The 15,611-nt window shown below is 36.9% G+C and overlaps 1 protein-coding gene across 1 annotated transcript in view; it reads right to left on the reverse strand.

Moving 5' to 3' along the window:
- The window catches only part of LOC128365039 (B-cell receptor CD22-like), a 33,917-nt gene that overhangs the window by 17,962 nt on the left and 344 nt on the right, over positions 1-15,611 (reverse strand). Inside the window, exons 3-4 of the mRNA XM_053325658.1 lie at positions 3,908-4,177; positions 3,562-3,743 (exon numbers count right to left, since the gene is read on the reverse strand). Coding sequence (XP_053181633.1) covers positions 3,562-3,743; positions 3,908-4,177 — 452 coding nt within the window. The remainder of the gene's footprint in view (positions 1-3,561; positions 3,744-3,907; positions 4,178-15,611) is intronic.

The following is a 15,611-nucleotide window of genomic DNA, read 5'->3' on the forward strand; positions in this document are numbered from 1 at the left end:
CATTAAAACACATCAAATAATGTTCACAACATGTAATAGTCATATCAGTAAACTGTTCTACTCACAGCAGAGAAGATCGTTGTCTGTTAAGATGCTCGTCTTCTGTGATCTGTGAGCAGAAGTCAGATATCGGGCTTAAAATAAATGAGTACATTTCCTTCCTCTTTCTTATTATTATGAATATGTATGAGGGGCCATAGACAGTATAGGCGGATGTGACATGATCTATGTTAGAGGATAACAGGTGATTGTTTCAGGCATTTTAGCAATTTAAAGAGAGAAGTGAAACAATGAGACACTTTTGTCATCTTACTCTTTTTAAGCGTGTGGACAGTTCAGTGTCTAAAGAAAACACGTGACATATGTGTGACATTTGATTTGATGCATCTCCTCACACTTCTGGTGCATGTTGAGACACTGAATACACCACCATGAGTTCAAAGAGATGTAGTGCAGTATGGGAAGTAAGAATCCACATACTGAGCACAGTGTTTATTGTATGTATTAAGAAACAAATACAAATTAAAATACATCAGAGAAATTATACAGAGATATATGTGTAAATCAGATCACTAAATGTTTTACATCTACAGTTGTAAACTCACTCATTTACAATCACTCTGACTGTAACACAGAGCTCATCAAGAAATCAGTTCTTCTGCTGTTTAAATAGTGAAAACATAATAAAATGACATTGAAAGAAACACCAACTCTCACATTATGAAAGTAAAATGAATTCAAAACTATCTGCATGTTTTTTCTTGAACAGAGCCTTTAAAGCAGACAGTGGAGGGAGACCTCAGTGATGAAGCCTGAATCTGTAACACTGAAGCTTCACCACTAGATGGCAGTGAAACATCAGAGATACTGAATCACAACCCTGAGACAACATTTTACCATCCATCACTGATTGTTTACACACATTTAAATTTACTCAGTGGTTTTTACTGTTTATGGCTGAGTTGCTTCTTAATCTGTTTACACTTGACATTAAATTCATTAATCATTACAATCACAGGTTCAGTTTCAGAAGCATTGATTGTTCACATTGGTGACCTTGTTGTACAGTAGTTGAACAAACTCTCACAGTCGAGGTGTCTAAATATGAAAATGATTCAGTCAGTGATCTACAGCTGTCACTAACAAATATGGACAAATATAAACGAATACAAACTGAGTCTGTGCATCTTCATTTTAGCAACATCCCAAATCATAATAAGTTATTACTGTTCTTGAAATGATTTCATGAATGTATTAGATTAGACACACACACACACACACACACACACACACACACACACACACACACACACACACACACACACACACACACACACAGTTATAGTTGTCCAGCGATCTGGAATTTTATTTTGAAGGCTACATAACTGTTTACGGTAACGTAGCAACCAGCAGTAAGAAAGATGTCCGGTCACTCAGTGAATCTTCTCTTCTCATGCTCATGAAAGCAATGGCTGTAAGTTTGATAATTTGATATTTGATACGATTGAACATGAATATGTAATGTTAAGTTTAGTATTGTAACGTGTGATGTTTATTGACGGGGAAGTCATACAAGAAGTCGTGCTAAAAATAATTTGAGAGCTAATGTAAAGTGTGTGCTGCTTAGCAACGATGTGTATCAGCCTACTGTTAATGTAAACGGCTCATTTGTGCCGTGTAGTTCTTTAGCTTTAAATAGCATTACTGTTTATTAGCGACACGCTGTAAAGGAAACTAAGGTTTTGTATTGTCTTTTATTTGCTGTTTCACTCGTGGTATTTCACCATAAAAAAGGAAATAAAGGGAGCAAGACGCTCTGATCCTGGCTAAAGTGTTGTGTTATACCCATAGACTAGTTATTATACCTGAGTTTGGCAGACCGTTTAACTGTGATAATGTACACGAAGTACATAACGCACAGGGAGAACAGTACAATTACACTGTGACAAGTTTAATCCTAAAATAGAGGGAAAGTGAGAAATACATCAGCACAAAGGAAACGATTTTTAAAAAATATTAAATTTTATTTGTCTTCATATCTGGTAAATACATTCAGATATTCAGATAAAAATAAACATAAAAACTATTTCAAGCTGAAACTTTCTGCTCACTGTCTCCCTCTGCAGCAGTGAGAGGGAACTGCAATCATGTTTCCAACTGCAGAGATATTGTGGAAGCTGGCTGTTTATTGTATATCAGCCACTGCAATACCTGGATAATGTGGCACTCAGCAAAGTGTGATAGAACTGAGATTATGTTTGATGTGTAAAAATGTACAATAAACTGCACAAGAAGCCAATCAGGATTCCTCAAAAGCGATTAATAACAGTATGTATACATTTAAAATAACAGTTTGCATTGCGGCCCTAATCCTAAATATCTGTAATATAACTAAAAATAAGCTTGCATTAGTTCAGACAGAGCACTCAGTAAATTATAAATCAGTTGAGTCACACACACCACCTGATATTCAACTGATCTAAACAATCAATCATGTTTGACACGTAGACATGATTCAGTTCAAGCTGCCATCAGCACATTCTTCTCAAAGCTTCTGCTACATGCTGTTACTGACTGTCTGTGCTGCTCACTACTACCTGCTGCTGCTGCTGCTGAAAACTGAACATGAAAACGTCCACATGGTCCTCTACAGCCTCTCTCTCTCTCTCTCCACTGTCATATTTCACTGTTGTACTACTTTCTGTTTCCATCAGGTGAGTCCAGCCTCTGGTTCAACTGCATCAGAACAAAATCACATGACTGGATTTTACTCCAGCTCTTCCTGCTCCTCTGTGTCTTCTGTCTGTGCTGCAGTGACGACCTGAAAGTCTGAGACGTTCTCATATTCAACACGAGAGTCCAACTGATGGAGAGAAATATAAAAAATGAGGATTAATTGACTTCATTCAGAAAACCATGTTTAAAACTGAATTATTTGCTAAAATTATTTTCACGTGAAATACATGACATGTTTTTAAGCTGCATTTTAAATATAAATTTCACTTTACGGCTTCATGTTGACAATATAAATGAGTTTGATTGCATTTATGAGCCAAGTGATCATAACTGTATTTTAGGATAAGTTCTGTCAATAAGGTTTCTCTCTCTCACCTCTATAGTCTCTACAGGTTCATTCAGGTCAGTGGTGGAGCTCAGAGTTTTCTTCTTCCTGGATTGAATCCAACAAAATCAAGAAAATATTTAACTCAAAGAAATTCATAATTTGAAAGCTATGAAAGTGTTATGATTTTTAAAAAAGATCAAATGTTTTCTTTATTGTTTTACCTCATCCACAGAATCAAGAGAATCAGAGGAATCAGCATCAGGACCACCAGAATCAAGTTGATGATGGTTTTCATGATGTTCATTATAAATACTGATTTCCCTAAAAATTAGACCAACAGAAAGCAGATAAACATCTTCAATCAGTGCTGAGCTCTTGTGCTGTATACAGAGTATGAAGATCAATGATCATAACTTACTTGTCACAACAGCCAGATGTAAGGTAGAGCTATGACGTCCTCTTCTGTTCTGGGCTTCACAGTAATAATTCCCACTGTGTTCAGGTCTGACATCAGTGATGGTGAAGATCTGTCCTGATGCTTTTGGTGAGTCTTCATTCTCCTTGTACCAGGTGTAATTAGCTGCTGGGTTAGCATCACTGCTACAGGTCAGAGTCACTGAACTGCCCTCCACTATCTCAGCAGAGGGACTCACTGACACAGAGGGAAGCTTTGGACCATCTGGAGGAGATTGATGATGTGTTTACTACACATTTTCCATAAGAAGTTAGAAGTGGGAAAGAGTAAAACTACCTTCTACTGTATCTGCTAACAATAGTTTAAGCTGAAAACAACCTTGTGCAAATAAGTCTTTAATTGCTTTTAGAAAAAGCAGTTTCACTCACATTTCACATCAATAATGATGTATTCAGATGTCTTCTTCCCCAGCTGGTTCTCAGCTGTACAGTAATACTCTCCAGAGTCAGAGGACTGGATGGAGCTGAAGACAAGCTGTGGTTCTTTACTGAGAGGTTGAAGGTCTGGATTTACATTCTTCTTGTACCAGGTGTATTTAGCTGCTGGGTTAGTATCACTGCTACAGGTCAGAGTCACTGAACTGCCCTCAATGATTTCACCAGAGGGACTCACTGACACAGAGAGAAGCTTTGGAGCATCTGGAGGAGATGAACACATATTGACTTGAAGATAAGAATGACAAAATCTGTTTCATTTTGGGAAGTTATACTCTAAAACAATAATGAATACAGAAATAAATAAAATAAAGTAGAATTAATTTTCACTCATATTTTATTTCACTGCTAATTACTAGTCTTTAATCATCTCTCTCGTGCGCGCTCTCGCTCACTCTTGCTCTCTCTCTCTCTCTCTCTCTACTGAAACGTATATACGTCTGCGAACAGAACTGTTAGATTTAAGCAGACTGAACCTAACAAAGACGTGTGATCTACTAAAAAAAATTGGTTTAAAAAAGTGCAAAGTTGTAAAGTGTAAACAGTTTTTTACTTTTTAAAGCAGTTTCACTCACATTTCACATCAATAAAGATGTATTCAGATGTCCTCTTCCCCAGCTGGTTCTCAGCTGTACAGTAATACTCTCCAGAGTCAGAGGACTGGATGGAGCTGAAGACAAGCTGTGGTTCTTTACTGCGAGTTTGAAGGTCTGGATTTACATTCTTCCTGTACCAGGTGTATTTAGGTGCTGGGTTAGCATCACTGCTACAGGTCAGAGTCACTGAACTGCCCTCAATGATTTCATCAGAGGGACTCACTGACACAGAGGGAAGCTTTGGACCATCTGTAAGAGGTGATATGAACACATATTAACTTGACTATGAGATGTTATCATAAAAGAAAGTGTATTTAATTTGATTAGAATTTGATGCAGGAATAAATAAATTTAAGTAGAATTTATTTTCACTTTTATTTTTAATGTTGGATTATTACCAGTGACCAGAATACTGTCCCAGGTACTCACTGTCTTTAATGCAGGTAGTTTTAGATTCCTGCTGGTGGCGTGTGTGTCTGTGTGTGTGTTCAGACTGCTTGCTAAGTTGTCGTAACACTAAATGTTATTGGCCCTATAGATTCAGATATTGTAGGTCTACCTTCCTCGCTGTCACTCACCTCTTTTGTTTCTTTCTATAAATCCTGCTGTGACATCACGTTCCTTGTATTGTGTGTCCTGTACTTAACTACACTTACACACCTTAGCATAAGCTAGCATGTTATTAAAATAAACAACTAACAAACTTTGGTCAGTGTAAAAATAGTTATGTTGATAAAAGTACAAAGTATAAATTAAATAGTGTAAGAGTTAACACTGAGTCTGACTTCTTGTAAACTATTTGGGTCAATGTTTTCACTCGATGCGTTAATGAAGAGAAGAGAAAACTCACACACTGACGGAGAGGGGAAAGACTCGTATCCTGATAGAGCACAAGAGTAGTAGTCATCAGGATTATTTTGGTTCACATAAAAGTAATAATTATTCTTCTCAGTTGGTTGGCCATTCTTGTACCAGATGTAAGAACGATGAACAGGCAGCTGACAATTATTGTGACATGCCAGCTTTGTCCTGGTGGGTGAAGATGTTCTAACATGCACTTGGAGGCCTGGATCAACAAACAAATATAATTTCAGAATTAACTGTTAACACACAGTACATACAATCAAATACTCAGATGTTCACAGTAACATTTCCTAAATGTTCTGAAACAGCTAAAAACTAACTGATGACAACATCAAGGAATTAAACATTTATAGCAAAAGGTTATGAATTTAGATTTGGTGGAAAAATGAGCTTCTCAGAGAATTCAAGCAGCAATAATTCTTCTAACTAACATTAATATTCACATATATGAACATTAGATTTGAGAGAAATCAACATTATTAAAAGCTTTGCACATAATGAGGAGATTGTGTCAGCAGATGGTGTTAGCATTAGCATGTAAGCAGAGTAATAGTAAAACGTTTTAATGGACACACTCCTTTGGATATGATGACTGTTATTAGTCAGCTGGTAGCCAAGTAGCTGGTAAAGCTCTGTGCTCTGCTTGAACTAATGCTTTGCTCCATTTCAAATAAAATGTTACCTGTGACTGTCAAAAAGACTCCAGGTGAACCAGAATATTTCCCATCTGGATGGTTTGTTATGAACCTGAACTCGTACTCAGCTGAGTCTCTCTCTCTCAGGTCTGTGATTCTCAGAGTGCAGACGTTCTTATTAAAAAGATACTGCACACGACCTCTGTAGTCCGAGTCTGTCGTCAGATCCACAGGTTCATAATTACTCCTTTTAGTAAACCACAGTGTTTGATCAACTCTCTTTATCCAGGATGGATATCTGTAGGTGCAGCTTATGTCCACTGTTGATCCTTTTGAGGCACAGATGTGAGTAGGAGTGTAAGTCACTCCCCAGTCATTCTGACCCTGTACCACTGTAACACAGAGCACATCAGATTTATAACAACATCCAGGGAAAGAGTTAGTTTTACTTACATTAAAGGAGGTGTTTAAATTTGTAAACCTGCAAAGGAAACTGGGAACAGGTATACAAATATTTAGTTTGCTCAATTTCTGTTTTAAAGAAACAAAAAGTGAATGTCTCATACAGTTGGCATGGATTTGAATGCAATTTTTAGATTGTATAAAGACAGATTCATGTTTGAACATTTGTCACACATACAGTTATACAGTGAATTTCATTCTCTACATTTAAACCATCTTAAGTATCAGGAGCAGTGAGCAGCCATTGTGCAGCGGCCAGGGACTAACTCCAGATCTGGGTCAGTGCTTTCATCACAGGCACTGACAGGAGAATTAACCTATCATACATGTTTTTGTAAACCCAAACAAGCAAAAGGAGAACATGCAAACTCCACACAGAAAGACCCTGCCCCAGTCGGGTATCAAACCCAAGACAACAGTGAGGCAACAGTCTTAACCAACAAGCCACCGTGATAAACAAGGCAAAGTAGACTCACAGAAACTCAATCACATTTAAGTTTCAATTATTGATTTAAGTTTTTAAAAATAAGTGAAATGTCATTTTTAAATGTAGAATCAATTCATGTTACTCAAGTAATAAAAAAACCCCCCCAAAACATCCGTGTGTACACAAATACAAACATTGCGACCTGACAATTAATGCTTTTTTCTCTCTGAAACTCTCTTCAGTTTGCTCTGAACAAGCTACAATGTACCTGTAATGTAAATGTAGATATACAGTACCTGACACAGAGAAAAGGAAGACAACAAATCCACTCGCTGCTGCTGTTGAACCCATAGCTGTTCCTCTCATCTCTCTGACTTCAGAGACAATAAAACATGTTTGTCCAAGAAGGAAAAAGACAAGACTTCAATGTAGAAGGACGTTTTCTTCATAAGATCACGTCTCTCTGTGGTCTGCAGGCAGAAGACAGAAGTCAAGCTGTTAAAAGTAAACCTAATTTCCTTCCTCTACATTATTAAAAAAAGAGACTGTAATTGGATGTCCACCATTTTGTTACCCAGAATGCTGATGGTAGCAGGACACCAAATGAATATGACCTCAGTTCCTTGTTTTATTACTCTTGAATGTATTGCAATAATTTAAGTAAAGGCATTTTTGCCAAATGAAAGTTGAACAGACTGAAACACTGTGATACTATTAATATTCCAGCAGTAAGTGAGACAGTGTGCAAGAGTTTTTTTCTAGTAATTTTCAAAATTGAAAAAACGTAAAACAAAACATGAGGTTTTGCTGACTGTGCTGTACCAGGGTCAGCTTTTTGACATCACTGATTGAAGCTGAGCACTGACTGTTAATTGTTCCTCCTTGGCTCAAAAACATTGACTTCAGTTTGATCTTTGTTTAATTGAAGAACATTCTGGCACATTCAATGCACTTATGTCTGCATCATTATGGTAAGATATTTTGCTTTGTTATTTTCTATAATCTGAACTAGCTGAGTATGTAGAAGTTGAACAGAAGGACCACAAATGGAGCCTTACTTATTGACACAAAATGGCTCCTGTCCTTTAGGTAAGATTCAAACCAGTTTAGGACTGTGGCAGAAATTCCCATCCAGTTTTTCAGTGAGTTAGGAAAAATGTTTTGGTCAACCGTGTCAGATGCAGCACTGAGATCCCTTAATACTAACATGGAAATACTGTCAGTGACCTGAAGTCCTTAACAAGAGCAGTCTCAGTGCTGTGGTCAAGTTCCTGCTCAGCTAAGTGTGAAAACCACAAAGAAATGCAGAACACGACGTGTGGGGAAACTACGAAAAGCTGCTAAAATAGAAGAGGCGCCAATAAGTCCTCAGAGGGAGGGGCAACTGTAGCTGTAAAAGCTGAAATAATTGTCCAGCTCTAAGGTACAGAGTGCAGAAATTAACAAACAGAGTTTAAACATCAGGATGAGATAAAATTCTCAGTGCATTGCTGTACCATCATATAACAGCATATGCATGTATAAAAATATATGCATCTAACAATCTATGGAGGGAGGGAGGACAAACCATATCAGCCAGGCCCCACCCCCACCACTCATGACGCAGACACATCTAAACATCTTATTACAGTGTTCAGCAATCAACACTGATGTTAGTTTTGATTTCATTCAACAGCGATAGCTTACACAGGAATAAACAGAGGTGAATGTTTGATGTTGTAAAATTTGAAAGTTATACATCATACTGCATCACACATCATCACACATCAAACCTAAATGTCCTACAGTGTAAATGCAGATATACAGTACCTCACACATAAAGACGGAAGACATTAAAATATATCAAATAATGTAAACAACATGTTATAGTCATATCAGTAAACTGTTGTACTCACAGCAGAGAAGGACGTTGTCTGTTCAGATGCTCGTCTTCTGTGGTCTGTGAGCAGAAGTCAGATATCAGGCTTAAAGTAAATGAGTACATTTCCTTCCTCTTTCTTATAATTATGAATATGCATGAGGGGCCAAGTGGCAGTATAGGCGTATGCGACTTGATCTATGTTAGAGATAACAGATGAGTGTTCGGGCCATTTAGCAATTTAAAGAGAGAAGATAAATAATAAGACACTTTTTTGTCATCTTACTCTTTTTAAGTGTGTGGACAGTTCAGTGTCTAAAGAAAACATGTGACATATGTGTAACATTTGATTTGATGCATCTCTTCACACTTCTGGTGCATGTTGAGACACTGAATACACCACCATGAGTTCAAATAGATGTAGTAGTGCATCAGTATGGGAAGTAAGAAGTCACATACTGAGCACAGTGTTTATTGTATGTATTAAGAAACAAATACAAATTAAAATACATCAGAGAAATGATACAGAGATCTATGTGTAAATCAGATCACCAAATGTTTTACATCTACAGGTGTAAACTCACTCATTCACAATCATTCTGACTGTAACACAGAGCACATCAGAAATCAGTTCTACTGCTGTGTAAAGATGCACCGATGCTCTCTACAGTTCATCTGTTTGACCTGTGAACCATGATACAGTTTAACTGAATAGGAAAAAGGAATGAATTTTGAGGGCAAAAAGTATTTTCTTGGTTCTGCCAGATAGATTGTGTAAAGAGATGTCGTCTATTTAAATAGTCAAAACGTATTAAAAATGAAATTAAAAACACCCAAATCTTACAATGTGAAAATGAAATGAATTGAAAACTATCTGCAGGGCGAGACACCTCATGAGATCAGTGAGAAAATGTTTGTTTTTTTGTTATCAGGTGAACTGAGCCTTTAAAGCAGACAGTGGAGGGAGACCTCAGTGATGAAGCCTGAATCTGCAATATTGAAGCTTCACCACTAGAGGGCAGTGAAACATCAGAGATACTGAATCACAACCCTGAGACAACATTTTACCATCATCACTGATTGTTTACACACATTTAAATTTACTCAGTAGTTTTTAATTTTTATGGCTGAGTTGCTTCTTAATCTGTTTACACTTGACATTAAATTCATTAATCATTACAATCACAGGTTCAGTTTCAGAAGCATTGATTGTTCACATTGGTGACCTTGTTGTACAGTAGTTGCACAAACTCTTACAGTCGAGGTGTCTAAGTATGAAAATGATTCAGTCAGTGATCTACAGCTGTCACTAACAAATATGGACAACTATAAACAAACTAATACAAACTGTGTCTGTGCATCTTCATTTTAAGGAACATCCCAAATCATTATAAACTATTACACTGTGACAAGTTTAATCCTAAAATAGAGGGAAAGTGAGAAATAAATCAGCACAAAGGAAAAGATTTAAAGAAAATATTACATTTTATTTGTCTTCATAGTTGGTAAATACATTCAGATATTGAAAAATAAACATAAAAACTATTTCAAGCTGAAACGTTCTGCTAACTGTCGCCCTCTGCAGCAGTGAGAGGGAACTGAAATCATGTTTCCAACTACAGAGATGTTGTGGAAGCTGGCTGTTTATTGTATATCAGCCACTGCAATACCTGGATAATGTGACATTCAGCAAAGTGATAGAACTGAGATTATGTTTGATGTGAAAATATCAGTAAACTGCACAAGAAGCAAATCAGGATTCCTCAAAAGCGATTAATTACAGTATGTACACATTTAAAATAACAGTTTGCATTGCAGCTCTAATCCTAAATATCTGTAATATAACTAAAAATAAGCTTGCATTAGTTCAGACAGAACACTCAGTAAATTATAAATCAGTTGAGTCACACACACCACCTGATATTCAACTGATCTAAACAATCAATCATGTTTGACACGTCAACATGATTCAGTTCAAGCTGCCATCAGCACATTCTTCTCAAAGCTTCTGCTACATGCTGTTACTGACTGTCTGTGCTGCTCACTTCTACCTGCTGCTGAAAACTGAACATGAAAACGTCCACATGGTCCTCTACAGCCTCTCTCTCTCTCTCTCCACTGTCATATTTCACTGTTGTACTACTTTCTGTTTCCATCAGGTGAGTCCAGCCTCTGGTTCAACTGCATCAGAACAAACTCACATGACTGGATATTACTCCAGCTCTTCCTGCTCCTCTGTGTCTTCTGTCTGTGCTGCAGTGACGACCTGCAAGTCTGAGTCGTTCTCATATTCAACACGAGAGTCCAACTGATGGAGAGAAATATAAAAAATGAGGATTAATTGACTTGATTCAGAAAACCATGTTTAAAACTGAATTATTTGCTAAAATTCTTTTCACGTGAAATACATGACATGTTTGTTAAGCTGCAATTTAAATATAAATTCACTTTACGGATTCATGTTGACAATATAAATGTGTTTGCTTGCATTTATGAGCCAAGTGATCATATCTGTATTTTAGGATAAGTTCTGTCAGTAAGGTTTCTCTCTCACCTCTATAGTCTCTACAGGTTCATTCAGGTCAGTGGTGGAGCTCAGAGTTTTCTTCTTCCTGGATTGAATCAAATAAAATGAAGAAATATTTAACTAAAAGAAATTCATAATTTGAAAGCCAAAAAAGTGTTTTGTTTTAAAAAAAAAAAAAGAACAAATGTTTTCTTAATTGTTTTACCTCATCCACAGAATCAAGAGAATCAGAGGAATCAGCATCAGGACCACCAGAATCAACTTGATGATGATTTTCATGATGTTCGTTACAAATACTGATTTCCCTAAACCTTCAGACCAACAGAAAGCAGATAAACATCTTCAATCAGTGCTGAGCTCTTGTGCTGTTTACAGAGTATGAAGATCAATGAGTATAACTTACTTGTCACAACAGTCAGATGTAAGGTGGAGTTATGACGTCCTCTTCTGTTCTGGGCTTCACAGTAATAATTCCCACTGTGTTCAGGTCTGACATCAGTGATGGTGAAGATCTGTCCTGTTGCTTTTGGTGAGTCTTCATTCTTCTTGTACCAGGTGTAATTAGCTGCTGGGTTAGCATCACTGCTACAGGTCAGAGTCACTGAACTGCCCTCCACTATCTCAGCAGAGGGACTCACTGACACAGAGGGAAGCTTTGGGGCATCTGGAGGGTAATATGTACAGAGATAAAACAAATCAGTATTTTCATCCGGTTGACTTTCTATGCGTACAAAATTAAGCTTGGGGTGTAAATCACTCTTATAAAGGTCTATAATAATTATTTAAAAACCTTAGATTTCCTCTTGTTCCCTCATCCACTTCCTGTAAGCTTTTATTTTGACAGTGTATTTAAAACAAATGTTTTGGATCTTTTATTTTGAAGCCTTTTCGCAAAACAGGAAGTGAAGATAACTCTGGTCGTACAGAAGGTGTCCTGATTATAAATGAGCCAGTCAATTAAGGGTGAATGGAAAGTTATTAAATTGTAATTGTGTAATAAATGAAGCGATCTAGCCGGAATGGGAACAAGGTATTTTTTTGTTTTGTTGTATTTTATTAATTAATTATATTTAATATATTTATGTTTCGTAATATTTATTCTTTATTAGTGTTATCTGAGAAAGGTAAAGGTAACGATTGAAGGCAGCGGATACATATATAATGGTTAAATAACGTTTCCTGTTATTTTCATATGATAAATATGTTGTTGTTTATTTTTACCCATCTGTACATTTTAATGGAGTTTGTGTTTATGATTTGTGTTATGCTAATTTATTTATTACAGAGGGACTCACTGACACAGAAGAGTCTTTGGAGCATCTATAAAAGATCTATTAACACAGATTAATTTAAGGTGATGATTACATCTGCTGTCTCCTGCTGCTCTGCGTGACTTGTGAATTGTCTTGTAAGTACATATTTTGTTGCTATTGTCTTTGTGGCATCTTCTTATTTTCTGCCTCTAACTTTTAGCCATCACATCATTGGTTTCAGAACATTTCCCAAATGAGACTGGAGCTGAAAATTAGCAATCTGGCTATCACAAGAAATATTGACTAATGTGTGCTGTTCTTATAAATAAATTAAATGTATATAAATCTGAATTGAAGTGAACAGAACTGTTAAATGTACTCTACTTTAGCAGATTGAACCAAAAACAAAACAAAACATTCATGTAGCATAAACAGATTTTTGGTTTAAAAAGTGCAAACCTGTAGAGTGTAAACAGCTGTATTTTGCTTTTTAAAGCAGTTTCACTCACATTTCACATCAATACAGATGTATTCAGATGTCCTCTTCCCCAGCTGGTTCTCAGCTGTACAGTAATACTCTCCAGAGTCAGAGGACTGGATGGAGCTGAAGACAAGCTGTGGTTCTTTACTGAGAGGCTGAAGGTCTGGATTTACATTCTTCTTGTACCAGGTGTATTTAGCTGTTGGGTTAGCATCACTGCTACAGGTCAGAGTCACTGAACTGCCCTCAGTGATTTCACCAGAGGGACTCACTGACACTGAAGGAGTCAGACGTGCATCTGAAGGAGAAAATATTGAGATGTTTTAATTGTACGATCCAATCATATGTATGCAGCTGTACAGTGTTGACATCATAACTTGACACTTATCACTGTTACTCTGCTGATTATGCTTGTGGAATAAACTCACACAGTGAAGGAGAGGAAAACATCTCATGTCCTTTCAAAGCACAGGAATAGCTGTCTGCAGGATGAAAATAACCTAAATAAAAAGGAGATGGTTGTTCCTTTAGCATCTGTCCATTCTTGTACCAGACGTAGGAGGGACGATCATCTAGATGACAACTGCTGTTACACTTCAGGCCACATGTACGGGTTTTACAGGCTGTTGCTCCGATCACATGTACCTGGAGATCTGGATATGTGAAGAAATAACAGAAATGCCATAAATTATAAACACAAACATTTGTAGAAGTGTTTCCAAGATATTTAACATTTTAAATTAAATGAGTCTTCCAATGAAAATGTTACCTGTGACGCTCAAAGTGACTCCAGCTGAACCAGTATATTTCCCTCCTGGATGGTTCGTTGTGAACCTGAACTTGTACTCGGCTGAGTCTCTCTCTCTCAGGTCTGTGATTCTCAGAGTGCAGTCGTTCTTATCACAGCGATACTGCACACGACCTGCGTACTCTGAGTCTGTTTTCAGATCCACAGGTTCATTATTACTCAGTTTAGTAAACCACAGTATTTCATCAACTGCAGTATCAACATTATTTATCCTGGATGGGTATCTGTAGGTGGAGCGTATGTCCACTGTTGATCCTTTTAAGGCACAGATGTGAGTAGAAGTGTAAGTCACTCCCCAGTCATTCTGACCCTGTACCACTGTAACACAGAGCACATCAGAAACCACAATCAGATTTATAACATCAGTTCATAATGAGTTAATCAGACATTAAGACAAGATATGTATCATAGTGCTAACATGCTTTTGGTGGCAAGACAATCTGGACCAGTTTCAACATACAATTATCTGCTGTAATGTGTCATCTTTAATTTCAAGAGGGAACAGTTTTGAGATTCTGTTCATTCAAAGTCCATGAAAGAAAGATGATGCCAGCTAGACACCCTCATTTCTACAATAACTTCAATGTCTGTAGTAAGCAGAAGAGCTCAATAGTCTGAAACAAGATATGCAGATGTTGAAAGCGGGAAAAGGGACAGACAGCTTGAATTACTTATGATTAAGTAAGTAAATATATTATATTGTCCAATGATTGTATCAATGTTTATATATATTATATATTCAAATTAATAATTAATAATAATTAAAAAATTATTAATAACACAACATGGAAGTGAAAACAATGCTGTGGGAAACGTCCACTTAAAGGCTCAAAGTTTAGACAGTGATCTCACAAATATATCCTAAATTTGTATTATTTTGAAAACGAAAACGATCCATACAATAGCTGAAGTATCATGATGATTTATGTTTCCTTACACAAAAAGTGAAGTTTAAATTTCAGTTAATCTCTAATTTTGCAGCTGAAGATGAGAATAAGACATTATAACAAACATGTTTACAATCTTACTGACTGTATGATTGTAAATGCGAAGCAGGCAGGACTAAGAGAGCCTGATCAGCAAAACATGTCACTGGTTAATGAAGCCTGAAAAAAAGTTATCAGTTATATGATACTTTTTTATCTCATACTGTGTTTCACTCACATTTCACTCTTATCAAGGTGTACTTAGATCTCTTCTTCCCCAGCTCGTTCTCAGCTATACAGTGATACCCTCCAGAGTCAGAGGACTTCATGGACTTTAAGACGAGCTGTCGACCTCTTGAGATAACTTCAGGACCTGTACTCTTGTACCAGGTGTATTTAGCTTCTGGGTTAGCATCACTGCTACAGGTCAGAGTCACTGAACTGCCCTCCTTAATTTCACCAGAAGGCATCACTGACACAGAGGAGGATTTTGGTGCATCTGTAGAAGAAAACAACACTTTGAACATTTAATCCCCAGATGAAGTTGAGTTTTTACAGTGAAACATATTTAAACCTTATAAACTACATTTCCTGTTATGTTGTACATGAGTTTAAAATGTATGTGTGTGCCCGTGTATATGCATGCGTGTGTGTCTAATCACACAGAAAAAACATGTTGACTTTGTGGACTAGGAGTAGAACTACGGAAACTCAGGGAATAAATAAGCGTGAGATATATTTTAAAGACTGGACTGATGGCTCTGATAGACTATTAATGGTAGAGGTGGGTCAATATAGTTG

The sequence above is a fragment of the Scomber japonicus genome, chromosome 2 (assembly GCF_027409825.1).
Source record: "Scomber japonicus isolate fScoJap1 chromosome 2, fScoJap1.pri, whole genome shotgun sequence".
NCBI lineage: Eukaryota > Metazoa > Chordata > Actinopteri > Scombriformes > Scombridae > Scomber > Scomber japonicus.